This window comes from Protobothrops mucrosquamatus, unplaced genomic scaffold, assembly GCF_001527695.2.
Source record: "Protobothrops mucrosquamatus isolate PMUCROS unplaced genomic scaffold, P.Mucros_1.0 scaffold_25, whole genome shotgun sequence".
In the NCBI taxonomy this organism is placed as follows: Eukaryota; Metazoa; Chordata; class Lepidosauria; order Squamata; family Viperidae; genus Protobothrops; species Protobothrops mucrosquamatus.
Window position 1 is genome coordinate 335,441 of NW_015386101.1, and position 26,776 is coordinate 362,216.

Here is a 26,776-nt window from a genome sequence, read left to right on the forward strand (position 1 = left end):
CCCCCCCATCCCTGTGTTTCTCTGACAACTGTCGAAGTTGCGGCTCTTCCTTCTGTCTTCCAAGGTCATCTTCACGTACAGGTACTGCTCGACTTACAACTATGTCTGAGCCCAACATTTCTGTTGTTAAGAGAGTTTTGTCCCATTTTTACAACCTTTCTTATTCACAGTCGTTAAGTAAATCGCTGCAGTTGATAAATTACTCACTCGGTTGTTAAGTGAGTCTGGCTACCCCGATTGACTTTTGCTTGTCAGAAGGTCACCAAAAAGTGATCACGTGACCCTGGGACACTGCAATGGTCACACATAGGAACCAGTAAGCATCTGAATTGTGATCACGTGGTTGTGGGGATGGCTGCAAAGGTTGTAACGTTGAAAAACGGCCACAAGTCACTTTTTCCAGTGCTGTTGTACCTTTGAACAGTCACTAAATGAACTGTTGTAAGTTGAGGGCTCTCACACTATGACAGAAACTGGGTTCTGTCAGGTGCAAGAAATCGGGAACCTGGGTTGTTCAAGTGAGTGCAGGTTTAATCCATGCTAGCTCTTTACAAGAATATGAACTACGGACAATCGAGGCAAACTGGGACCAGATAAGAGTCCACGGAATTCAAGGCAGGCTGGACTCAGATCTCTAGTGGGCACGAAGGGATTCAAGACTGATGACGCCCTTTACCCCCCCTCCCTTGCCTACAGGTTTTTTTAGAGACCAGTCAAAGTTACAACGGCACTGAAAAAAAGTGACTTATGACCATTTTTCACACTTACAACCTTTGCAACATCCCCAGAGTGGCGTGATCAAAATTCAGATACTTGGCAACTGACTCCCATTTATGACGGTTGCAGCATCCCGGGGGGTCACACCATCACTATTTGTGACCTCCTGACAGAGTCAAATGGGGGAGTCGGTTCACTTAAGAACCGTGTGATTAGCTTAACAGCTGCAGGGATCCAGTCGTACAATTGTGGCAAGAAGAGTCGTACAATGGGGCAAAAGTCACTGAGTGGCCGTCTTCCTTAGCAACTGAAATGTTGGGCTCAGTTGTGGTCGTTCAGTTGAGGACTCCCTGTACACAAAGTGTTACCTTGATTTGTTGCCTCTTGGAGAGATAGGTGGCAGATAAAAAAATAAAATAAAATACAACCATATAAAATACAATCAAATAAAATAGTCAAATACAATACAATACAATCAAATACAATACAATACAATACAATACAACACAACACAACACAACACAATAAAATAAATATAGTGTCCCATGCTTCATTTCATTTTGTGTCGGAAGGCCCCTTATCACAAGGGTCCCCAACCCTTTGGCCACGGCCCACTAACAGACCATGGCCTGTTTGAAACCGGGCTGCCCGAGTGATGGGCAAGCACGCACGTGCGAAGCTCCACTCGTGGGAGCGGTGGGCCCTTGCGCTCACGCATGAAGCTCCGTTCGTGCAAGTGGAGGGTGCGAGCGCCCGCTGCTCGCACCAATGGAGCTGTTGCGCTCACGCGTGTGCCTGCCAGGCCAGGCCATCAAGGCAGGAAGGTTGGGGGTCCCTGCCTTATCAGAAGCCCATCTCCACAATATTGTCTAGGCCGGTTTTCTACACAGCAATCGTCTTAGCTTCCCCATTGAATTTGAAGGGATAGACCTGATATGAAAAAGAGTGCAGGATCTCTCTTTCCACCCCACAGACGCCCGGGTGCATCTCTGCCTGATCTTTGTGGTTATTTGGAGCAGGGCCACCTACGCCTATGTGCACAACAGAGGTCTGTAAAACAGGAAAAAGCTTCCCTTATCGCTGTGTCAATTAAGCCTTGTGTTTTTTCCAGGGAATTTCTTCAGTAGGGCAACGGTTCTCCTCTGAGCGGGTTCCGTTCATGCCATTTGTCAAAAGGCGAGCAGGGAAGAGCTGTATGAAAATAATTACCATTTCAATGTAACTTCCTTCCTCTTCTCCGGAAACCGAGGCAGCAAATATCCTCGCTGAATTAATGCAGTCTCTTTCTGGAGAGATAAAGCTTGTTCGATTGCTAGCAGGGGGAAAAAAAGAGACACCACCGAAAAGCAAACAAAGAAAGACAAGAGGTCAAGGATGAGTTTCCCCAGATGCTCTGAAATCTCGCCAAATCCTGACGCTGTCTGGGCAGGGAATAAACCATCCAGAGCCCAGCAATTGGCATGAGCTACAAAAAGGGAACCATTCAGCTCATCTCTATATATTATTCGTCCCTGCTGTTGAATTTGACAATACATAAAAATTACCCAGCCACAGCGGTATAGGAAACTATGATGCAAGCATAGACCTGTCCACTGATGTCCAAGGGATAGTAAACATCTCGTCCACGGGCATCTGCAAGTGATGCTTCACTTTGCCTTCTACAGCTAGTAGTATTTTTGGGATGGAGATAATTTAACCAAGAATGAAGGCGAATATCCGTGTCCCAGGGTAACGTTGCAGGATCCAATCTGGGTCGGTCACAAAAGAGAGGTTCCCTGAAGATGGGCCCCAGCACGTGTCCAAAAGCTCGGAAGACCAAATATTCTGGACCTGGTGACCGACCCAGATTGGATCCTGCAACATTTAATCAGGTACAAGTAGTCCTCAACTTACAACAGTTCATTTAGTGACCACTCGAACTTAACAACGGCACCGAAAAAGTGACTTATGCTTGTTTTTCAGACATACAACCGTCGCAATATTTGGATGCTTGGCAAACTGGCTCCTATTTATGACGGCTGCAGCGTCCCGAGATCACGTGATCCCCTTTTGCGACTTTCTGACACGCAAAGTCAATGGCGAAGCCAGATTCACTTAGCAATTGTGTTACTAACTGAACAGCTGCGGCGATTCATTGAACAACTGTGGACAGGAAGGTCATAAAATGGGCAAAGCTCACTTAACAAATGTCTCACTTAGCAACATAAATTTTGGACTCAGTTGTGGTCCTAAGTTGAGGACTACCTGTACCAAAACCATAACTCTATTCTGAACGGCATACGAATATATAAATACATTTGCCCTTGGAGACTGTCTGTTTTTCATCCTTTTTTCTTTCCTTCCTAAATCACAGCCAAATCCATTTGCCGGGTGCAACACTTTACTAGTCCATCTCCATAAATTGAGACATTTACTGCAGGGGAAGCTAGTCTTCTTCTAGTATTTGATTGCTTTGGGGTTTTTTTTCCAATGTCTGAATGAGAAAGTATCCATAATTTCATAAAGGGCTTCCTTACAAGGTTCTACATTGCTGCTTCAAAGCTGGAGCAGATGAGTGCCCCACCTGAGGTCCAGGGACTACAGGCAGAATGACCCAGGTAATCTAACTCACCATTACTTGCAAAATCCAAAATTGTTTTTATATCTTTTTAATTAAGAAAATCCAAGATCACCACAGATGGGGACTGCAGCCAAGAAATTAAAAGACGCTTGCTCCTGGGGAGGAAAGCTATGGCAAATCTAGACAGCATACTAAAAAGCAGAGACATCACCCTGCCAACAAAAGTGCGTATAGTCAAGGCCATGGTTTTCCCCGTTGCAACGTATGGCTGTGAAAGTTGGACCATAAGAAAGGCTGAGATATATAGATGCTATCATTATCGGTACAAACATGAAAAATGTATATTTAATCATTTATACATTGAACATATTGAGAAGTATATTTGTTTAAGGTTGAAGAAGGAGAATACAATTGGGAGAAGGGAAGATCAAAGAAATATATTATTAATGTACTAATGATGGAATTATCAAAATCAATCATTATGGACTGTTAATTAATTATTATTGCTTTTTTTTCAAATATATAAACCAAGACAACGTGCTGCACACCAGGCACTGGAGATTTTTATTGTAAAAAAAACCCAATAAAATATTTTTTAAAAAAGCAAAGCAAAGCAAAGGGGTTTCTGTCTGCTCTTCTTATGTTCTTCAACCTGTTGACATTTTAGGTAAGGAAACTGAAATCTCACAAAAGTTCAGCCTTTAGAAAAGAATTTAAAAAATATTATTTTGGGGATTCTGGGCACCCTTCAGATGTAATTACTGCGATGGTGGCAGACCAAGGTCCCTTCCAACTACCACTACCACTACTACTACTATTATTGATCATCGCAGTCAGCCAGATGTTCAGACTGGATTTGGCATTTTTGTCTACCTATCGAATCCTTACCCAGGACCTGGGATAGGCAGATGTGGATGTTTGATGATATTACAGATATCGTCACAGGATGGAAGCAGTTCCTAGTAAGGCCGACTTTTGCAATTGACTAATGGCGAATTTGTCAATGCCGATGATGGTGTTCAAGTGGTGCTCCAGTTGTTTTGGGATTGCACCCAAGGCGCCTATTACTATTGTTACTACCCTTGCTTGCCTTTGCCACAGTCTTTCTATTTCTATTTGTAGGTCTTTGTATTTTGTTATCTTCTCCCGTTCTTTCTCGTCTATTCTGCTGTCTCCAGGCACTGCCACGTCCACGATCCAGACTTTTTTGTCTTTCTTATCGAAAACAATTGTCCGAGGTGTTATGTTGCAGGTGCTTGTCTGTTTGAATTCTGAGCAGTTTAATTTTATCATTTTCTATGACTTTCTCTATTTTATGATCCCACCAGGCAAATGATATTTCTTGCAGATCTTCCAATGCACCATGGTTGCTACTTTGTCATGCCGCTGCTTGTAGTCAGTCTGTGCAATCATTATCATCATCATCATCATCATCGTCGTCATCATCATCATCATCATCATCATCATCATCATCATCATCATCATCATCATCATCATCATCATCATCATCATCATCATCATCATCATCATCATCATCATTATTATTATTATTATTATTATTATTATTATTATTATTAAATTTGGGAGTTGCAGACCCAGACACTGACAGGACACGCCACTACTATATTAAAATAAGAGAAGACCCTGCTCCCTTTAGTCCTGACATTGTTACTTAGTTTGGTAATGAAAATTCTGCAAGAAAATCACCGAGCTCAGATCTCACCAAGGACTCCACAGTTGTTGTCCTCCTCCTCCTCCTCCTCTCCTTCCCCTTTTCCTCCTCCTCCTCCTCCTCCATTTTGCAGACCCCACTCCCTTCTAGCACTGATGTCACTACCTAGCTGGGTAATGAAATGTCTGCAAGAAAAGCACCAAGCTCAGAGAGCACCAAGGACCCCATAGTCTTTCAGTCTGAAGTCATCTCCAACCAGATTACCACCAGCAGGGTTTAGCATGTCCAAAATTGTCAGCTGTCATGAGTCTCCACTTCTTCAGCACATGGCTCCTTCTCCTTCCTAATAAACGACAGTCCTAGTGCTCTTTTATCCATGGTGATAGTAGCGGTTATCTTTTCTGCCTTTCTGGATGGTGTCTGGCCCAGTAGAAAAGCTGGAACTATAAGATAGCTGCATATCTGGTTTTCCAAGCGACTTCCCCACCCATCCAGTCTTCCAAGATGTCAGAATGAAAAAGAGGAGCAGGATCTCTTTCCAAGATACCAGAGGTGTCAGCCTAATTTTTACATTACTTTGGGAAGGAGAGGCCCAACTTTCTAAAAAAAAATAAATCTTACAAAATAGCCTTTTAGTTATCGTGGCGCTTCTCAGGCATGCAAAATTCCAGATATATATTTTGTTTTGAACTGCTGATGTTTCAAAGCCAATTTATTCCTGGAATGTTGGAATGCAGCAAATGCTTTCCTGTCTCTTATTTTTATGGCAGGGAGGAGTTCCCTACAAGCGTAAGGATGTTTTTTTCGGAGATGCAATTTACCAGAGTCTCTTTCTAGCGAAAGAATATGAAATACATTTCTCTTAGATACCCTAAACTTTAAACAGGCTGCTATGATAACTTAAAACCGTTGGGATGAAAAATGTGGATGTATTTTGGAGGGCAGAGGGATCCTGTCCATGGTTAAAACTGTAGCTCAGACATTGTTAACATAGATGGAGGGGAGAACAACCAGTCTGATCTGCATCTAGCTTTGGTCACCACAATATAAAAAACATGTTCTGAGACTCTGGAAAGAGAGCAGAGAAGAGCAACAAAGATGATTAGAGGACTGGAGGCTAAAACATATGAGGAACGGTTGCAGAAATTGGGTATGTCTAGTTTAATGAAGAGAAGGTCGAGGGGGGACATGATAGCAGTCTTCCAATATCTCAGGGGCTGCCCCAAAGAAGAGGGAGTCAAGCTGTTCTCCAAAGCACCTGAAGGCAGGACAAGAAGCAACGGATGGAAACTAATCAAGGAGAGAAGCAACCTAGAACTAAGGAGAAATTTCCCAACAGTGAGAACAATCAGCAATCAGAAGGTGTGGAGACTTCCAAGAAGAGACTTGACAGCCATTTGTCTGAAATGGTACCATAGACTATCCTGCTTGAGCAGGGGGGTTGGACTAGATGACCTCCAAGGTTCCCTCCAACTCTGTTATTCTATATCTCATTGGATATTTGCAAGACGCCATCTAGTGACATCGTTCTCGTCTTATTTTTGTTGATTTCTGGAATGGAAGGATTTAAAAAACATTTTCATGGCAGTGGGATCAAGGAAGTTTACAGCCTTGATTTTCCTTCCCTTTGAAAACCCTGACATGACTCTTTTGAAAAAAACTGATTTGGGATTTTGAGGGCGAGTAGGAGCCACTGGCCTCCCGGTGCCCCCCTTAAACCTAGAGAAAGGAAACTACTAAATGCAGTCATGGCACAGAGTGCCGAGAGTTATGATTGGCACTGCAAAAATTGGTAATGGAAAAACCGACAGCTTTTATTTAGCCCATGTGGATCCATATCTTGGATCAGATGGAGCAGAGGCAGGTGAGCGTCCCACGCTGTGATTGGCACTGGAGAATTCTGCCAACATCTAGGTATGTTTCCATCTTCAGGGAAAAAATATGGGAAAGTAAGAATTTCACAATTTTCTAAAAAATTCTGGTTAGGTTGTGGTGCAAAGCCAATCAACATGTAGTGAATCCAACCGTTTGTGAGTTACTCAAACCGGAACCAGACAAACAGCAACTTGGCATGATGTGTGAACCCAATCTGCGACAACAATGGATACAACAGATGGAAGCAACGGATGGAAACTAACCAAAGAGAGAAGCCACCTAGAGACATTTCCTGACTGTTAGAACAATTGACCAGTGGAACAACCTGCCTCCAGAAGTTGTGAATGCTCCAACACTGGAAGTTTTTAAGAAGAGACTGGACAGCCATTTGTCTGAAATGGTATAGGGTTTCCTGCCTGAGCAAGGGGTTGGACTAGATGACCTCCAAGGTCCTTTCCAACTTCGTTACTACTACTACTACTACTACTACTACTACTACTACTACTACTACTACTACTGATCATCGCACAGTAAGCCAGATGTTCAGACTAGATTTGACATTTTTGTCTACATATCGAGTCCTTCCCAAGGACCTGGTACAGGCAGATGTGGACGTTTGATGGTATTACAGATATCGTCACAGGATGGAAGCAGTTCCTAGTAAGGTCACCTTCTGCAATTGACTAATGGTGAACTTGTCAATGCCAATAGTGTTCAAGTGGTGCTCCAGTTGTTTTGGGATTGCATTATTATTATTGTTGTTATTATATTATTATTATTGTTGTTGTTGTTATTGTTGTTATTATTATTAGGTGGAGTGACCTTACCAGAACCCTCTCTCTGCCTTGAGATTAACCATCTGCCCTTGTTACGAGTAAATTCTACAAAGCCCAGCAGGTCCCAAAGCCACTTACTAAGGCACAGTCCACGTCCTGGTTAAGGCAGAATGTTCTCTGATGGTGGAAAGATTTCGTAGGTCCAGCGGAGGCGGTCGGACTAAGGGTTAAAGAGAAAACATCTGATTCGTCAGAAAAAGGGAAGAACTTCAACTGAAAACCTCTCAATACAATTCACTGGTTGCAGGTATTCCTTGACCTAACCACTGTTCACCTAACAACGGTTTGAAGTTACGAAGGCTTTGAAAAACGTGCCTTAGGACATACTCGCCATTGCGCACCCTGTGGTCATGTGACTGCAATCCGGGCACTGGCTTGTATCTAGGATCGGTTGCAGCATCCTGAGGTCATGTGCTCATTGGGCAAGCTGGATTTGCTTAACAACCACGTTTTGCTTATCGCACCACGGTGATTCGCTTTACGGCCGTTATAAAAATGGCTCTAAAACGGGCAGGTTGAGTCACCTCGTTGCTCGACTTATAATTGCACTGACAAAAATTCTGGTCTCAACTGTGGTGGTAAATTAAGACTACCTATATTGACAAGAAAGAAGCAGTATTTGACCCTGTGGGATTTCAACCTGGAGCTCAGCCTAGGGTTCAGACCAGGGGTCTTCAAACCTGGCCCTTTTATGACTGGTGGACTTCAACTCCCAGACGTCCACCAGTCACAAAAGAGCCAAGTTTGAAGACCCCTGGACTATAATTTCCATGGGGATTTGATATGCAAGCTATGTCTAGGACATACAGCTTACTTCTGCTCTCTACACCAAGGCTAGTCAGTGAGTAAACCGGTTTGGTTTTTCCTGAGCTGCAGCACCACCTTCATAAAGGCCAGAGAAGGTACTACAGTCCATCATTTGGGCAAGTCAAGTGACTTAAGGCACCAACATGGCCCAAAATGATCAAGTTGCTCCAGAGTTTTGTACCTACTACGGAGAAGATGGTCTATGTGTGATGCCCGTGTGGAAAGAATTCTCGGTTAAGTGCTGCAAATTTGGAATGCCTTTATAACAAGGTGAGTAGATGCCTTTAACTGTGGCTATGAATTGGGGTGGGGGGCAGGAAGATGTATCTTCAGCTTTCGGACACGGAGACTCAGAATCACTCCCTTGAGCTCTGTCATCAATATTGTTCGTTCTGTATTGACGATTCAAAGAAAAAGGATGCAGCTACTTTAATGATCCTACCTTTAAAGTTTGTAGGAGCTTTCACGTGCTTGACTAAACTTTCCCATTATGAATGAAGAGACCCCCACCTCCTTGTCAATTCATCAAAAAGGCTGTTAGAAAAAGAAAGTCCCCTCCTAAAAAAAACATAGGGATAATTGGTTCTCAAGGGCAAAGAATTCCGATGCTGGAATTCTTATCATCCTCATCCTTTCGTCACTTTAACAAATCTTGTTAAAGGCAACTCTGTGTAGGGATTGCGGTTGGGGAAGAAGAACTTCAAGCTTTAGGCAACTCCAAAGAACTTGAAAAGTTTCTTCTTGAAGAATGAAGTTTAATGACAAACTGATCTGAAAACCGGTTTGGCAGGTCTCCTGGAGGTTTTTTGCAGGATTCTGGGATTTTTAGATTTGTGATGAACTGAATGGCAGAATGGCTTTTTTCAGTAGGTGGCGATAAACCGATCTGTCTTTATCACTCTCCCAAGAAAAAAGAAGGTTTTTGTCTTGATCGTTTCCTTGCACAAAGTTGCAGTGTGATTTTCTCGATATGGGATCTAGCCACCAACTAATCTGTGGCTATGACTCCTATCCTTGCCTGTGTGATCTAGACCAGGGGTCCCCAACCCCCTGTCCGTGGACCAGTACCCGGCCGCGGCATGCCAGCAACCGGTCCACACAAACAAGCAAAGCCCCATCCGCGAGATGCAGGCAGCACATGAAACCACTCCGGTCCACGGAAAAACCTCTCTCCACGGAACCGGTCCCTGGTGCCCAAAAGGTTGGGGACCTCTGATCTAGACAAGCTCCAAATGTGCCACCATCCACGTCATCTGTCTTTGGGACTTCCTTGTCCCATTATCCTGAAATCTGTCCTCTGATTTCCTGAAAGTTTCCTTACCTTGTTTCTGTTTTTCTACCTTTTCTCCAAGCATTTGGTATTTCTTTTCAGGTTCTTCTCCTGTTACCTGCTCTTGGTGTTTACAGGTAATTCTCACTTAAAAACCTGCTGTTTAGCGACTGTTCAAAGTTACAAAGGACCTTTCAAGACTTACTTATGGCCCATTTTTTGAAGTTCCAATGGCTGCAGGCACAGATACTCACTGCCACATGATTGCATTTGGGGTGCTCGGCAACTGGCTCACGTTTATGGCCATTTGCAGCATCCTATAATTATGGGACCACAATTTTCGGCATGCATTCTAGCATTTATTTCTGGTTTCTGGCAAAAAATATTTTTTTAAAAAATGCCCCTTTGGGAAAAACACGTTTGTTTAATGCTCATAGTGTTCGTTTAACAAATGTGGCATTCATTTAACGACCACTATAAAAAAGGTTATAAAATTAGGCACAGGGACATGGTGACCTGTTTCATGACTGTTGTGACTTAAGACCATAATTCCGGGCTCAATTGTGGTCATAAATCAAGGACTACCTATAGCTGAAGAATAGGAAAACCAGGAAAGCTGCTAAAAAGATGATTTCTCCGTGGAAGAGAAAACCCTCATAGGCACTTTAGGAAATTAAAATCAGGATTCATCAGTGCTAATCCCAAATCTGTTCTCTTATCCTAGACCTGACATCTCTCAGGTTTTTTTTGCTTAATATTTCTGATGTCCACTTCCTCTCCAGCCCTGCTAGGGGGGTCATTAAAAAATACAGGGGGTGGGGGGGAGAAGAGCTTACATTTTGTCCGAGGCTTAAGATCCCGGTTGACCGGAGGGGGTTCCAAGTCGGTGGGCAGTTCAGGCAAGGGGCTGGTGAGCTTGTCTGTGCTAACTTCAGCGAGAGCAAAAGTAGCCGGTCCTGGGTTCATGGGAATGTAGCCATCAGGTGTGCAGTCAGTTCCGGGGACAGGTGGGGAGGCGCGTGGATGCATGGGAACGTAACTGTCTTCGGAGTTGTTTGACGAGCAGGAATAGAGAGGGCTCACTCGGCAAGGCTTCACAAAACGAGAAAGAAAGAGGCAGAGTGAGCATGATCAGCAAGCCATCTCCAGATCAAAAGTTAATAACAGAATAACAGCACTGGAAGGGACCTTGGAGGTCTTCTAGTCCAACCCCCCTGCTCAGGCAGAAAACCCTATGCTATGCCTCCAGAAGTGGTGAATGCTCCAACACTGGAAGTTTTTAAGAAGAGACTGGACAGCCATTTCTCCGAAATGGTATAGGGTTTCCTGCCTGAGCAGGGGGTTGGACTAGATGACCTCCAAATTCCCTTCCAGCTTTATTCTGATTGATCGATCTATTTTCACAAGGTGGTATTGCCAGAGCCATGTTGCTAATTTCCTCAAGATTCACAGGACGGAATTGAAAAGAGTTAGGGTTGACTGAAAACCTTTCAGATAATATTACAAGATGTTCCCCTGTCATCTCAGAGATTCTAGTCATCTGGACCCCAATTTGGAGCAAATGCAAGACATTTACATCAGTTTCTTCTTCCAGCTCATCTGTTAATCCTCCAGCTAAGAAGGACAAAAAGGCTAAGGGTTGGTCCACACAGATACTAAACTAAAATATGGCTTGTCTACTTAATAATAATAATAATAATAATAATAATAATAATAATAATAATAATAATAATAATAATAATAATAACAACAACAACAACAACAACAACAACAATAATAATAATAATAATAAAGTTGGAAGGGACCTTGGAGGTCATTGAGTCCAACCCCCTGCTCAGGCAGGAAACCCTATACCATTTCGGACAAATGGTTGTTCAGTCTCTTCTTAAAAACTTCCAGTGTTGGAGCATTCACTGCTTCTGGAGGCAGGTTGTTCCACTGGTTAATTGTTCTAACTGTCAGGAAGTTTCTCCTTAGTTCTAGGTTGCTTCTCTCTTTGGTTAGTTTCCACCCGTTGCTTCTTGTCCTGCCTTCAGGCGCTTTGGAGAATAGCTTGACTCCCTCTTCTTTGGGGCAGCCTCTGAGATACTGGAAGACTGCTATCATGTCCCCCCTCGTCCTTCTCTTCATTAAACTAGACAGACCCAATTCCAGCAACTGTTCCTTATATGTTTTAGCCTCCAGTCCCCTGATCATCTTTGTTGCTCTTCTCTGTACCCTTTCTAGAGTCTCAGCATCTTTTTTACACTTGTGTCATAGAATGGCCTGCAAACCTGACAGGGTCACTTGTGAACTTGCAATTTATACAGTAAACCATAATTAAGGAAACCATCACTTGGGATGTTGCAAGGATGTATTTAATTGTGTTTATTTGTCTATGGAAATTCTCAATCTTCCAAGTCACGGTTGTCTCCAAGGTGCTTTTTTCCAAACAGGAACTGGACTTTCTTGAACTGAAGAAGCTTCTTGGATGAGAAGTGCAATGTTTTCGAAGAAAAAAAACAACCAAGAAAGTCCAATTCCCTCTTGGAAAACAACAACAACACTTTTGGGATAATTGTGGTTATAATTTGTATCAGGAGCTGTTTCTTTCCTCTTTTACACTGATCTGCCAACTGGTGTGGATTTTTTTAAAACCTCCCCTGCCAAAACCACTGTGTAAAGTGTGTGCAAGTGAGAAAAAAAGCTCTTACCAAGTTCAAGCTCAACCTCTTATCCCTGCGTCGTAAAGAATTTTCTTCCACGTCGGCTGCAGAACAAAACAAAGAGCAGAAGCCAGTTCATCATGATGGAAGAAACTAAACTGCTGAATTTGCTAAATTAAAAACAACAACAACAATCTTTTCTGAAGAAAGAAAGAACGAGATCTCATTCTAAGCAGTGGTGCAATATGCAATTTGGAAGAAATTCGAATTCTATCCAATTAACCAAAATCCATTCTGACTTGAAGCCCTGTTAAGTGCAATTACTCCATGATTATTATAGAACTGCAGCATGAACTTACCCCAGAATAAAAATACACTTCTTCAATATGCTTCTCAAATCAGGTACATTTTTTTCCTATGGATCCAGATGCTACTGAAGGATAGAATTAGCAGTAGCAAGACAAACTATATCAAAGAATAGAATAGAATAGAATAGAATAGAATAGAATAGAATAGAATAGAATAGAATAGAATAGAATAGAATGGAGTGGAGTGGAGTGGAGTGGAGTGGAGTGGAGTGGAGTGGAGTAGAGTAGAGTAGAGTAGAGTAGAGTAGAAGAATAGAATAGAATAGAATAGAATAGAATAGAATAGAATAGAATAGAATAGAATAGAATAGAATAGAATAAGAAATGGATAGGATAGGATAGGATAGGATAGTATAAGAAAAAACAATAGAATAGAATAGAATAGAATAGAATAGAATAGAATAGAATAGAATATAGAATACTGTTGTAAGTCGAGGGGATTACCTGCATGTGATAAGGATGGAGAAAATATTCTGCAGCTGAAGTTGAGCTGGAGTTGAGTTTACTGTGAAAGAAAATGTTGGGGTTCATCTGGAAAAATCCATCAGTGTATGTGTGAACGTGTTTGTTTTTATGCTGCAACCAGCACACACCCTTTTAGTAAGCTCTTTTCCAACACAACTCAAGGGTCATGAGTAAGAAGAATAACATTTCCAAGGATGGGTGTTGCTCTCGAAAGCTTCCAAGAATTGCTCAGGACACTGATAAGCAAGCTGGTGCTTTGCTATACAAGGCTTAGGAAAATGATCCAAATGCCCATGCAAAGACCAGCATCTGTTCAAGGAAGGAAAGGAGGGAAAAAGAGAAGGAAAGAAAGAAAATAGAAAATAGATGCAAAGTCCCTACAGACCTCTTGAAAGCCAGGCACTGTCTCACTTATTTCCTCCATGGCAGATTTCCTAATACAGGGGTGGATCTCCTCCGTGGCTGATAATTGATGACCTTGTTGGCTGTACTGTTCTGGGATGGAATTTCATAGACTCTGAGGACAGATTGATGTTACGGCTGTCTGTAATTCAAGGTTAGCATGCAGCCATCAGGACTAATGGCCATTCCTTGCCTGCTCCGGTGTTAAATTGGCGGAGCTGCTGGGACACTTTGCATCGCAAGTTAACTCCTATGTTTCAGGCAACGTTGTTTGAACCTGTGGTGGAATCTCTCTTTAGGCTGGAGGGAGGCATTAAGAAGGGGCTGAGCTTGAGGTCCTTGCACTGCAGAAAGTGACACCCCAGAATCCTCTCCCAGAATCCCTGAAGCCTTATCTGACCGATCCCAAGGCAAAGCAGTCCGTCTGGGGAGATTCTTGTTAACACTGGTGACTGGCAATAAAGCTTCTGTTTGAGATCATTCGTGAGTGGTTCTGTTTGCGTGAACCTGTTGGCTTGCACAGAGCTGAAGAAGCTTCTTGGATGAGAAGCAAAAGGTCTTCAAAGAAAAACAAGAAAGTCCAGTTGCCTCTTGAAAAAGCACCTTTGGGGACAACCAAGACCTGGAGGACCGAGAACCTCCATAAACATTTAGCTATGTGCTTTGGGAGGAACATCCTTCAAATGGTGCGGGAGTATGAATGGATTTCCAGAACTGAAGACGCTTCTTGGATGAGAAGCAAAAGATCTTCAAAGAAAAAAAAGCAAGTCCAGTGGCCTCTTGAAAAAGCCCCTTGGGGACCTGAAGGAACCCAACCTATGTGATCAGTTTGTTAAGTTGATCATAAAGCCTTCCTCTGGTCTCCCAATCAGCCTACCAAAATTGGAGTCCACAGAGGATGAACGTGGGGAGAATATTACTGTTTGTATGTTGGGGGAACCTTAAAAAAGTTGGACCTTAAGAAAGCAAGACAGGAAGAACATCAACTCATTTGAGCTGTGGTGCTAGAGAAGGCTCCTCTGCATTCCTTGGACATAAAGGTGACCAAGAAGCAAGTACTGGAATGCATAACACCAGACATGTCACTGGAAGAAAAAAAATCTCAAAACTGTGACTGACTTATTTTGGCCATGTCGTGCGGGGGAGATCACTGGAGAAAGCAATGATGCTTGGAAGTGTTAGCAGTAAAAGGAAACCAGCCATCAAAGAACATGGTGGCTGGACACCATCCAAGCTGTCACCAGCCAGAGCATAGAACAGTGATGGCGAACCTTTTAGAGACCGAGTGCCTAAACTGCAACCCAAAACCCACTTATGCATCGTCGAGTGCCGGGTGGGTGTGGCCCATTGGCTGGGTGTGGCCAATTGGGTGGGCGTGGCTGCAGTGGTAACGGCAGACTGGGTGGGACTAAAAAGTTCAATCAATTCCAACTTTGCAAGATGTTTTTTTTCCCGTGAGAAGTTGAAATTGACCGATTGATTGAACCTTTTTTTTTTTGCACATGGCAGCGGAGGCCTAAAGCGAAAAGGTTTTATAAAACCCAGATGAAGGCCTAGGACTGGGGCGACGGTGCGCGTGCCCACAGAGAGGGCTCTGAGTGCTGCCTCTGGCACCCGTGCCATAGGTTCGCCACCACTGGCATAGAACAACTCAAAAAAATAGTGTAAGATCAGAAGTTGTGGAGAGACCTGGCCTGTCCAATCGCCAAGAGTCGGACACAACTGAATGCAAAGTAACAGAATAACAGAACAACAGAGCTGGAAGGGACCTTTGGAGGTCTTCTAGTCCAACCCCCTGCTCAGGCAGGAAGCCCTGTACCATTTCAGACAAATCTCATCACCGTGTTGGGGGAAAGAGAAGACACATGTTTTAATAACCCACCTCTGGGATCTACAGATTGGCCCTTACCTCTCCAACCTTTCATGCTGTCCAATCCCGAGAGGGAGATCCTCCTTGGAACGAAGGTCCCCGGAGAGCTGGAGATCCTTGCGTGTCCGTTCTGAAGGACCCCACCAGCCTGCTCTTCAGCTCTTCGGTCTGGCAAGTGGGATGGCTTTGGTGGCCTGGGCGGGGGAATCTTAGCCCAAATCTCAAGTTCGGTAAAGCCATAGGGAAGAGTATTCTGGCTTTTTTCTGCTAGGATGGTTGGTGTTGCAGGAGGCCCTGACAGGGGCGAGGAAGAAGAGAAGTCACTAGAAGGAGGCCCACTTGAGTCCGCGTTCCTTGGAAGGATGCCATGAATCGTTGGCTGGACCATCTCTTGAAGCAGCCCACCAGAAAGCTGTAAGCACAGGGAGGACTGAGAAGCCACGAAGTCAAAGAAGACATCATCCGATAACGTCCTCTCCAGAGAGCGGTCAGAATTGGACCAACTGTGGCACCTGGAAGAGAGGCAGGTGTTACCACCTCAGAGAACCCTGGAGCCCTTTTCTGAAGCCCCCTCCCACCACAATGGCCCAATAAAACGTTCAATTCCTGCGTTGTTGATGTGAGAAAATTGCAAAAATAAAATAAAATAGGTGTGCGGTTTCCATCCTACTTACCTGACAGGATACCAAGGGTTTTTTTTTTTCTCAAACACAGGCAGTGCCAAATTTGTTGCTAAGGGAGACATTTGTTAAGTGAGTTTTGCCCCGTTTTATGGCCTTTCTTGCCACAGTTGTTAAGTGAATCACTGCAGTTAAGTTAGCGACACGGTTGTGGAGAGAATCTGGCTTCCCCCTTGACTTGCCTTGTCAGATGGTCACAAAAGGAGATCACATGATCCCGGGAGAAGGCAACCGTCATAAATAGGAGTCAGTTGCCAAGCATCTGAATTTTGATCACATGACCATGGAAATGCTGCAATGGTTGTGTGAAAATACAGTCCTAAGTCAGTTTTTTCAGTGCTGTTGTAACTTCAAACAGTCACTAAATGAACTGTTGTAAGCCGAGGACTATCTGCAATTACATGACAGATGGGTGCTTTACATCAGGGGTCCTCAACCTTGGCAACTTTAAGACTTGTGGACTTCAACTCCCAGAATTCCTCAGCCAGCAAGCTGAGGAAGAAACTTGAAAACCTGGAGATAACAGGAGGGATTTGGGGACTAGAAAGCACGGACGCTGTGAAGGCGACTTGATGCTTGATAAGTTTTGCCTTTTGTGACCCTTAATGTAATATTTCTGCCTTCATCTAGTTACTTCTTCAACTCCACTCATTTCTGTCCACTGGGATCCACATGGGTGTCAAATCAGGCAAAAGGGTGGCTTGTCAGTATAATCTAAGCCAGGGGTGCCAAACTCAATTTCATTGAGAGCCGCATCAGCATTGCGGTTGCCCTTGGGGGCGGGGGTGTGTGTGTGTGTGGCCAGGGTGGGTGCGGCCTACTGGATGGGTGTGTCCTACTGGGTGGGCATGGCCAGTTCTACATCGTTCGCGTCAAGGGTGCCTGTGGGGGCCTGGGCAGGAGTGGGACAGATCTGAGGGTCTCTGGCAGAAGGGGGTGGGACCAGGGCAAGGGCCAAGGCATGGTCCATGTCTTCATTCCTCACAAAGGGTGACACCTCCCCAACATGCACCCAGGGGGCAGGGCAGACGTGGCAGGGGCTGGTTCCTCGCTGTTTCCAGACGGTCTTGTGGAGCTAAGACTGAATGCGTTTCAGCATAGTTGGCCACCACAAAATTGTACATTGGCTCCCGGCCGGCCTGGCCAGGGCCAAGGCAGCAGGGGCCGTTCCCTCACTGTTTTCAGGATGGCTTCGCGGGCCACATGAAACCACATCGCGGGCCGCATCCGGCCTCTGGGCCTCGTGTTTGACATGTCTGATCTAAGCCAAGGTTTCTCTATCTAAATAACGTTAAGATGTGTGGGCTTCGTTTCCCAGAATTCCCCAGCCAGTTTGTTGAAATCCACATTTCTTCAAGCATGCTGGCTGGGGAATTCTGGGAGTTGACCTCTACACTTCTTAAAAACGACCCACTGAATCCATAGTCATTAAGCAAGCCCAGTGTTTGTTACGGGGCGTTTTTGCCAAAAAACCAAAGTTACATTTTACTCAGGGACAGATCGACTCACACTGTGCTTAAACGAACAAACCCCAGTGGCCGAATTGATCAATTTTGCCAAGCCGCCAATCATGGCTTAAGTCTCACAGAACTCATCCGTTCTACGCAAAACGCAGCCCAGAGTTCTTTCGTTAAGAGAGGGGGTGACAAATCCATTTAACACATAAATAAGCAAAATAAATACATTGGGCGTTCAACAGCATAACGCTACCTAATGTGGCTGAGTTTTCCGGTCTCACAGTTGGATAAAAAGAGATAGTCAGGCAGAAAGACAGATTCCGACTCGCTGGCCGTCTCCTCGGCTGCTGCAGCATCGGCGGTGGCGTGGTCAGCCGAAAGAGAAGAACTTGCAGTCCTCGTTGCGTGGGCAGAAATGGCCGGAGAAGGTTGTGGGGAAGACGTGGTGTGGGACAGGCTGTCTCCTGAATCTGCAGCAAAGAAAACAAAAGCTGGCTTAGGAGGTATCCTCGGGAATTGTGTAGGATTTTTTCCCTTACAACGAAGCCTCAAGGGTTTGCAGCCTACATTCTTTATCCGTTATTGCCTTCTGTCGATGTGTTGGAAGTAGCTGGAATGAGCATGGAAAATGAGGTCAGGGTTTGGAAGACGGCCTATGCTTCCAGGCCAAACTGGGCTGAAACAATCAATGTGTTCCACGTTGTTTTCTCTGTCACCCAAAGTTTTTTTTGTGTGGAAAAAAAGCCATTAATCATCTTGGCTAACTTAAAAAGGCAGCTTCTTAAAGACACACGTTTCAGTATTTTGACATCACCTGCTACTAATCCACAGGGGTTTGCTGGCTCTGAGAGCTTTGAAACGTGGGACTGAGGGCCAAAGTCTCCACAAGGCAGAGTTAACACAAAATCAACAGGGTGCGAATGCAGTGTATTTATCTGTATTGTGTGTGCAACCTATGTACGCCTCATCTTCACTTCACTGATTATCTCTTGCAGACATTCCTGGCAGGGCAGGGCAATGGCTTCTGGGATCACAAAGAGGTTGCCAAACCTTTCCACTACACCTGGGTTTCTCAGCCTTGGCAGTTTGAAGATGTTGGACTTCAACTCCTAGAATTCCCCGCCAAGCCAGCTGAAGTCCGCATGTCTTCAAAGCATGCTGACCAACTCAACTCTGGGAGTTGAAATTCACATTTCTTAAAGCAAGCTGGCTAGAGAATTCTGGGAGTTGACTTCCCCATATCTTAAAGCATGCTGGCTGAGGAATTCTGCTCTGGGTGAAATTTTACCGATGGTGATATAAAAGTACCCCTGCAGATGAATGTATTAATAGCACAACAGTAAATAAAGGGCCTTTTGGGGACAGCAGGTCTTCCAGTTTGGACTGGTGCGAGAGAATCTGCTTTAAACCGGCAAAGCCAAAATATACAATTGCAGCAACCGTCTTGAAATACATACGGATCCGTTTGCCAAAGGAACGGATATTGTGTGCAGCACTTTGGAATATAGCATTTCAAGACTGTGTGTTTAAGTCTTGCTGGTAAACAGTCACAAACTGTACTTTTCTTTTGGCTTTTACAACTGGTGTCACTTAAACTCTTTCCACCAGTGGATATGCAGATGTACCAAAGGTGGTTAGGACATTGTCATTCTGACCCAGGCATATTAAATATTTAATGTTGACTTTTTTTGAGATCCCCACAATAAGTCCACAAAAACTACAGACCGACAGATGGTGGATCAAACCTTTAATGGTATGTGCAATTCTGGGAAAGAGACACCTACACACACCTTGGCCACAGAAACATTATTCTCCAACACTCACATGTTCACACATTCGTCATAGGCAGTTTCCTCTTTACATTTTATGCAACAGTGAACCCTTCATTTCAGGCTATTCAGATCAACAAATGTTGATGCCTTAAGACAGGGGTCCCCCAAGCCCCGGTCCGTGGACCAGCGCCGGTCAGTGGCCTGTCAGAAACTGGACCACGCAAATGAGCGAAGCCCCATCTGTGGGATACATGCAGCACATGAAACCACACCCCCTCCGGTCCACGGAAAAACTTCTTTCCACGGAACCAGTCCCTGGTGTCCAAAAGGTTAGGGGCTGGTGCCTTAAGAAACACGCTACACCAGTGATGGCGAACCTTTTAGAGACTGAGTGCCCAAACTGCAACCCAAAAGCCACTTATTTATCGCAAAGTGCCAGGGCCGCATCAGCATTGTGGTGCCCTCATGGGGGGGGGAGGGAGGCACCTCTGAGTGCCGCCTCTGGCACGCATAAACCAGGGACGCAAAAATGGGCCACCGTGCTGCAAGGCGCAAAAACGGCCGTGCCATGGGGTGCAGATACAAGGCACTGCACCATGCAAGAACAGGGCAGGGCTAGTGAGTATCAGACAGGCACTAGCCCCGTCCCATTTGCAGCACATGCGTGCTTGCAGCCCTGTGCACGCACGCATGCATGTAAAATGCTTTCCCCTCCCTTTTCTTCCAGTCCACCAATCAACAATGGTTGGTGACCTTTGCTCTACCACCTCTACTCGAGCTTGGTAGTCGGCCGCTTCACCTCCTTTGTGCTGGGTGGGGCTCCTGCTCCGGGCAGCAGTGATGGCCTGATGCACCTGCTGCTGGTAGCGATGGCGCGTGTGCCAACAGAGAGGGCTCTGAGTGCCGCCTCTGGCACGCGTGCCATAGGTTCACCACCACTGCACTACACCTTCCATATGCCATAGGACTGACAATGGTCCCTGTTTTTATAGAGACAAGGATCTACATTTACACACATATGCTAGCTGGTGAGATTTAGGGTTTAAAGCCCTGGACTAGGAGTGGGGAGAAAACTAAACATATGCTAAAACCTATGAAGAACAGTTGCAGGAATTTAGTGCGTCTAGTCTAGTGAAAAGAAGGACCAGGGGTGACATGATAGCAGCGTTCCAATATCTCAGGGGTTGCCATAAAAAAGAGGGGGGGTCAACCTATTCTCCAAAGCACCTGAAAGGCAGGAGAAGAAGCAATGGAGGGAAACTAATCAAGGAGAGAAGCAATTGAGAACTAAGGAGAAATTTCCTAACAGTGAGATCAATTAATCAGTGGAACAACTTGCCTCCAGAAGTTGTGGGTGCTCCAACGCTGGAGGCTTTTAAGAATAGACTGGACAACCACTTGCCCAGAATGGTATAAGGTCTCCTAAGTGAAAAAGGTTGGACTAGAAGACCTCCCAAGCTCCCTTCCAACTCCGTTATTCTGATTTTGATATTAAGCCATATTCTAGACCTTGATTAGGTACAGAGTCCTAACCATGTTTTCCTAACCATGTTTTTTCTTTTAAAGAAAAGTGGCTGCAGAAAGAGCTCCCTCCCAACCCCCTCCAGGAGGGTGAGAAGGTCCTGTTTCTCACAGCAGTGTTCAACTGACAATTGAAAGATAAATAGAGTGAAACGTTTGTTATGGAAAGCCACCAGGTGTTTACACTATGTAGAAATTCGACTTCCCTAATCTGTAAACACTATAGGAAAAGAGGCCAAGATGTTAACTAAAGCAACGTTTCCAAGAAGCAGAGTGTTTATATTGGGGAAAGACATTACTGTTGAAAAATGGGCAGCCAAACACTTGCTCCAGGTGTTTCATGCACTCTTTCAAAAAAAAACAAAAACTTCAAAAATACAGAAGTGAATTAAGCCAAAACCCAGCAACCTTTTTTTCCCAGAACCTGGAAGTCAATAGGTAAAGGTTTCTCTGTCCAGCCACGTCCGATTGGACAGGGGAAACCATTACCTTTATCTATTGACACCCAGGGGGTGCTCGTCTCCGTTTCCTAGCCGAGGGAGCCAGTATTGTCCAAAGACATTTCCATGGTCACATGGCCAGCATGACTAAGTAAGGTTCTACATTTAGGCAAGAAAAGCTAAAACATATAAGGAACGGTTGCTGGAATTGGGTATGTCTAGTTTAATGAAGAGAAGGACGAGGGGGAACATGATAGCAAGTCTTCCAATATCTCAGGGGCTGCCCCAAAGAAGAGGGAGTCAAGCTATTCTCCAAAGCTCCTGAAGGCAGGACAAGAAGCAACGGATGGAAACTAATCAAGGAGAGAAGCAACCTAGAACTAAGGAGAAACTTCCTGACAGTTAGAACAATTAACCAGTGGAACAACCTGCCTCCAGAAGCGGTGAATGCTCCAACACTGGAACTTTTTAAGAAGAAACTGGACAGCCATTTGTCCGAAATGGTATAGGGTTTCCTGCCTGAGCAGGGGGCTGGACTAGATGACCTCCAAGGTCCCTTCCAACTTTATTATTATTATTATTATTATTATTATTATTATTATTATTATTATTATTAATTATTATTATTATTATTATATGCCGAAGTGCACAGAACACTGTCACATTCCCACTGAAGTGGTACCTATTGATCTACTCACATTTTGCATGCTTTCAAACTGCTAGATGGGCAGGAGCTCAGGCGAGGACGGGAACTCAACCTACCTCATGGCGCTCGGGGTCTCAAACCCGGGCTGCCAGCTTTCCAGCTGACAAGCTCAGTGTCTTTAACCGCCGAGCCACCATGCCCTGGGGGTCAACAGGTACCACCAATTCCCTCATGTTGTCCCCAATCCCACGAGACTACCAAAACTCATGACATGTCAGCATTCTCATTTCGGGAGGCTAGAAAGCCAGTACTTTGAGTAACGGATCCCATGATTTTCGTACAGAAGCTTACGAAATTTCAGCCTTCGCGCAGATGGCCAAAACCTCACATTGCACAATCTAGGTTTCAGCTATGCACAAGTTTGAAGTGTAATTTGCTCTGGCGGGCTGAAAGGACTGTTGGGGAGCGGGCACAGATCCCCTATAACCATCCCCTAGATCCCCTATAACCATCTCTGAATTAGATACAGGCAGTTCTCAACTTACAACCCTTTGCCATTTAGAGACCGTCCGAAGTTAAGACGGCTGTGGAAAAAAGGGACTTACAATCCATCCTCACACTTACAACCATCACTGCACCACAACAGTCGCGTGATCAAAAATTGGTTGGCAACTGACATGTACTTGTGACTGTTGCAGGCTCACAGGTCACGTGACTGCCATTCGTGACACTTCTAGCTGGCTTCTGACAAGCAGAATCAACGGGGGAAGCTGCATTTGCTTAACAACCCACACGTTTCACTTAACAACATGGCAATAAAGGTTGTAAAATCAGGTGCAACCCACGCTTAGTGATGGAAACTCTGGTTCCAACTGTCGTCGTAAGTCAAGGACTACCTGCCTTTCAGTTTATTTACTAACCTGAATTTGATAAATAGCCATGACAGAGAAAAATGGGATTATGAAGAGAGAGAAAAAGGGAACTTATCACCAAAGAAGAAAGTAACGTGGGAATAGGAATGTTTATACAGTTTGTCCTCCACTTACAACAGTTCATTTAGTGACCATTCGGAATTATTATGGTACTGAAAAAAAGTGACCTATGACCGATTTTCAGACTTACCACCATGGCAGCATCCACCGTGGCCACGGGATCAAAATTCAGACGCTTAGCAACTGACTCCTATTTATGACGGTTCCAGCGTCCCGGGGGTCAAGTGATCCCTTTTTTTGACCATCTGACAAGCAAAGTCAACGGGGAAGCCAGGTTCACTTTACAACGGTGCTACTAACTTAACCACTGCGGTGATGCCCTTAACAAAGGTGGCAAGAAAAGTCGTAAAATGGGGCAAAACTTGCTTAACAACTGCCTCACTTAACAACAAAAAGGTTGGGCTCGACTGTGTTGGTGAAGTCTATTCATGACAAGGTTTCCAACTGAAAAACTAATCGATCAGTTGTGACCAGCAGATGGCAATATTCATGTTTCCTAGCAAAAGGAACAGATGTCTTCTCCTGATAACATTTCCATGTGTTACCCTGGGAGATATCTTTCTAAACTTATCCATTTGCCTTTCCCACTCTGACCTCCCCACCTAGGGATGCTTATTCGGCTAAAAGCATCCAGTTGAAAAAGGTTGCCTGGCCATTCATATCTGAATCAACGCCTGCAGAAAGATCTGCTCACATCTACAGACACAACTGATTGGACCCTCCAGGGATTTTCTGCTTGGTTTTTCAAAGCTGGCCAGATCAGCGTTCAAGCCATCCGTGGTGCTGAAAAAGGCAGGAGACCCAGCCTTTGGCTAGACTTCCCCCTCCCCCTCTAAAACATGGGGCATCCAACCTTGGCAAATATAAAACTTGTGGATTTCAATTCCCAGAATTCCCCAGCCAGCCGCTGAAGTCCAACCTTGAGCTGGTCAGAATCGAACTCCTGGCAGTGGGCAGAGTTGGCCTGCGATACTGCATTCTAACCACTGCACCAGCACAGCTATTTTGATAAGGCTGTCCGGAGTCAGTGACTTGGGCGGCCATATCAATTTTCTGAATGAAAATGTAATAAACCTGCAGCTAACGGGACCCGTCAGATATTTTGGATTATAGCTCCCATTATCCTTAGCCAGAAGAGACAGTAGTGGTGTGATACAGCCGTCAAATAACTTGACCATGTTTTTTCCTTGCTGTACATCCTCCAGACATTCAATCATTTGACACCCCTACTGTCTATTCTGACTAGGGATAAAAGGTGCTATAATATTAATACCACTTTACAATGCCTTGGTAAGGCCACACTTGTAATACTGCACCCAGTTTTGGTCACCACGATGTAAAAAAGATGTTGAGACTCTAGAAAGAGTACAGAGAAGAGCAACAAAGATTATTAGGGGACTGGAGGCTAAAGCATATAAGGAACGGTTGCTGGAATTGGGTTTGTCTAGTTTAACGAAGAGAAGGACGAGGGGGGGACATGATAGCAGTCTTCCAATATCTCAGGGGCTGCCCCAAAGAAGAGGGAGTCAAGCTATTCTCCAAAGCGCCGGAAGGCAGGACAAGAAGCAACGGAAATGCAACAGCTCTCCCACCAGCTTACCGTTGAAGACACTGTTCCCAGAACAATTTATTCAAATATAATTGGACAATAAGGGACCAATGTAGCCAAGGAAAGTTATCCAGGAACTTTTGGCGTACAAACTTCAGCTCTGGCTTTGCTATACTGTAAACCAGGGGTCCTTGGTGCTCTCTGAGCTTGCTTGTTTTCTTGCAAATGTTTCATTACCCTAACTAGGTAACATCATCAGTGCTACGCTAAGAGAGCACCAAGGACCCCTCATATCAACCTTGAGCTACAAATATTCTCCTTCGTTGATACTGTAAACCACTTGGCTTTTAGTAAAAGCCGAATGGTGTCGATGGTCTTTCTCGCCCAAAGGACCAGATCTGACATCCATCCATTACATCTAGCAGATGTGACCTAATATGTTTCGATTCTCCATCAAGGTGTCAATCTAATCTAAACCTTCTACGTTTCATTGTAGCCAAAGCCATCATTCCAGCTTCATGCACTTAGATTAAGCTCCAGAGTATTCTAGCTGCAGAGTCATTGGCCACTGATTGCTGTTTTTCATATATGTGGAGTAAGCTGAGAGAGAAACCCCCCCCCAGCCCATCAATTAAAATCTGCCTCATCTCTAGACTACTGTCTCCAGATGCTGGTTATCAAAGGACCCCGGGAGGTCATATGGATTTCACCCATCTGTCTTGGAGCGATCATTAATGGGGGAAAGGGTCTAATGGCCTTCTGCAGTACACGAAGAAAAGGCAGAGTGTCATTCAGATGAAACGGGCAGAGCTGGGATGCAACTCTCCAGAGACACACCACAGGCTGGAGCAAACGATCAGCCAGAGTCTCGGGGAGAAGAAACAATAAGCAAGGCACTAAAGTAAATACTGACCTCCAAAGCTCCTTCTTTGCATAATTTATGGAGAGACACTCAGAATGCAAGCATTAATTCTGAGAACCTGTCAATAAGTAAGTGAGGAACAGCGCAGATCCGAACACGGTGGGCAAGATGGTGCTTGAAACCAGCTCAGGGATCGGGCGAGCGATGTTAGTTATCCACGGACTTGTTATTTTTTTACAGAGAGTCCTCCACTTACGAGCACAACTGCGAGCAGAATTCCTGCTGCTAAGTGGCTGTTAAATGAGTTGCGCCCGATTTTTTTTGGACCTTTTTTTTTGCCACGGTTGTTGCACGGTTGTTGCACGAATCCCTGCTGTTATTAACTGAATCATGTGGCCATTAAGTGAATCAGGCTTTCCCTGCTGACTTGGGAAGGTTGCAAATGGCGATCATGTGACTCTGGCACACTGCAACCATCTTAAATCTATGCCGGTTGCCAAGCACCTACATTCTGATCTCTGGAGAGCAGAATCAGAATCAGAATCAAGCTGGAAGGGACTTTGGGGGTCTTCTAGTCCAGCCCCCTGCTCAAGCAGAAGACCCCATACATTTCAGACAAGTAGCTGTCCAGTCTCCTCTTGAAAACCTCCAATGATGGAGCACCCACAACTTCTGGAGGCAAAGCTCTTCCACTGGTTGATTGTCCTCACAGTTAGGAAGTTTCTCCTTAATTCCAGGTTGTTTCTCTCCTTGATTAGTTTCCATCCATTGTTTCTGGTCCTACCTTCTGGTCCTTTGGAAAATAAATTGATCCCCCTCTCCTCTTTGTGTCAGCCTCCCAAATCCTGGAATACAGCTATTATGTCCCCCCTAGTCCTTCTTTTCTCTAGACTGGCCAAACCCAAACCCTGCAACTGTGCTTCGTATGTTTTAGTCTCCGGGCCTTTAATCATCTTCTCTGCACTTTTTCCACAGATCCTTTGATAAGTTGTAGGACTGGTTGCAGGTCAACTTTTTTCTGCGTGTTGGAACTCGGAACGGTCACCTAAACAAATGGTTGTAAATTGAGGATTCCTTATTGCGAGTGCAGACTCCGCTAAACGCAGAAAGATTAGAATCTGAGAAAAAGAAACCAGGGGTTGGAAAGACAAGGATGGGATTGCATGACCCCTCCTCTATCTGGCCCTGCAGACCAGAAAACGAAGAAGGAAGATAGGAAACAGGCCATGGAGCTTGAACTTGGAGATGGATTTAAAGCAAGGGAGGCAATTTCAAGGTCGCAAAGACTGCAGGAACCTGGAAAATCCCTTTTTTTTGGAGTTCCCAGGTCCCTTCTGACCACAGCGGGCCAAAATCAGCGTTGGCTCTCA

At 44.7% G+C, this 26,776-nt stretch overlaps 1 protein-coding gene across 1 annotated transcript in view; it reads right to left on the minus strand.

Annotated features, from left to right (window-relative positions):
* The window catches only part of GAB3 (GRB2 associated binding protein 3), a 125,696-nt gene that overhangs the window by 2,765 nt on the left and 96,155 nt on the right, over positions 1 to 26,776 (minus strand). Inside the window, exons 3-8 of the mRNA XM_029287381.1 lie at positions 17,878 to 18,094; positions 15,527 to 15,999; positions 12,431 to 12,486; positions 10,574 to 10,829; positions 7,739 to 7,820; positions 1,927 to 2,029 (exon numbers count right to left, since the gene is read on the minus strand). Of these exons, the coding sequence (XP_029143214.1) occupies positions 1,927 to 2,029; positions 7,739 to 7,820; positions 10,574 to 10,829; positions 12,431 to 12,486; positions 15,527 to 15,999; positions 17,878 to 18,094 (1,187 nt within the window). The remainder of the gene's footprint in view (positions 1 to 1,926; positions 2,030 to 7,738; positions 7,821 to 10,573; positions 10,830 to 12,430; positions 12,487 to 15,526; positions 16,000 to 17,877; positions 18,095 to 26,776) is intronic.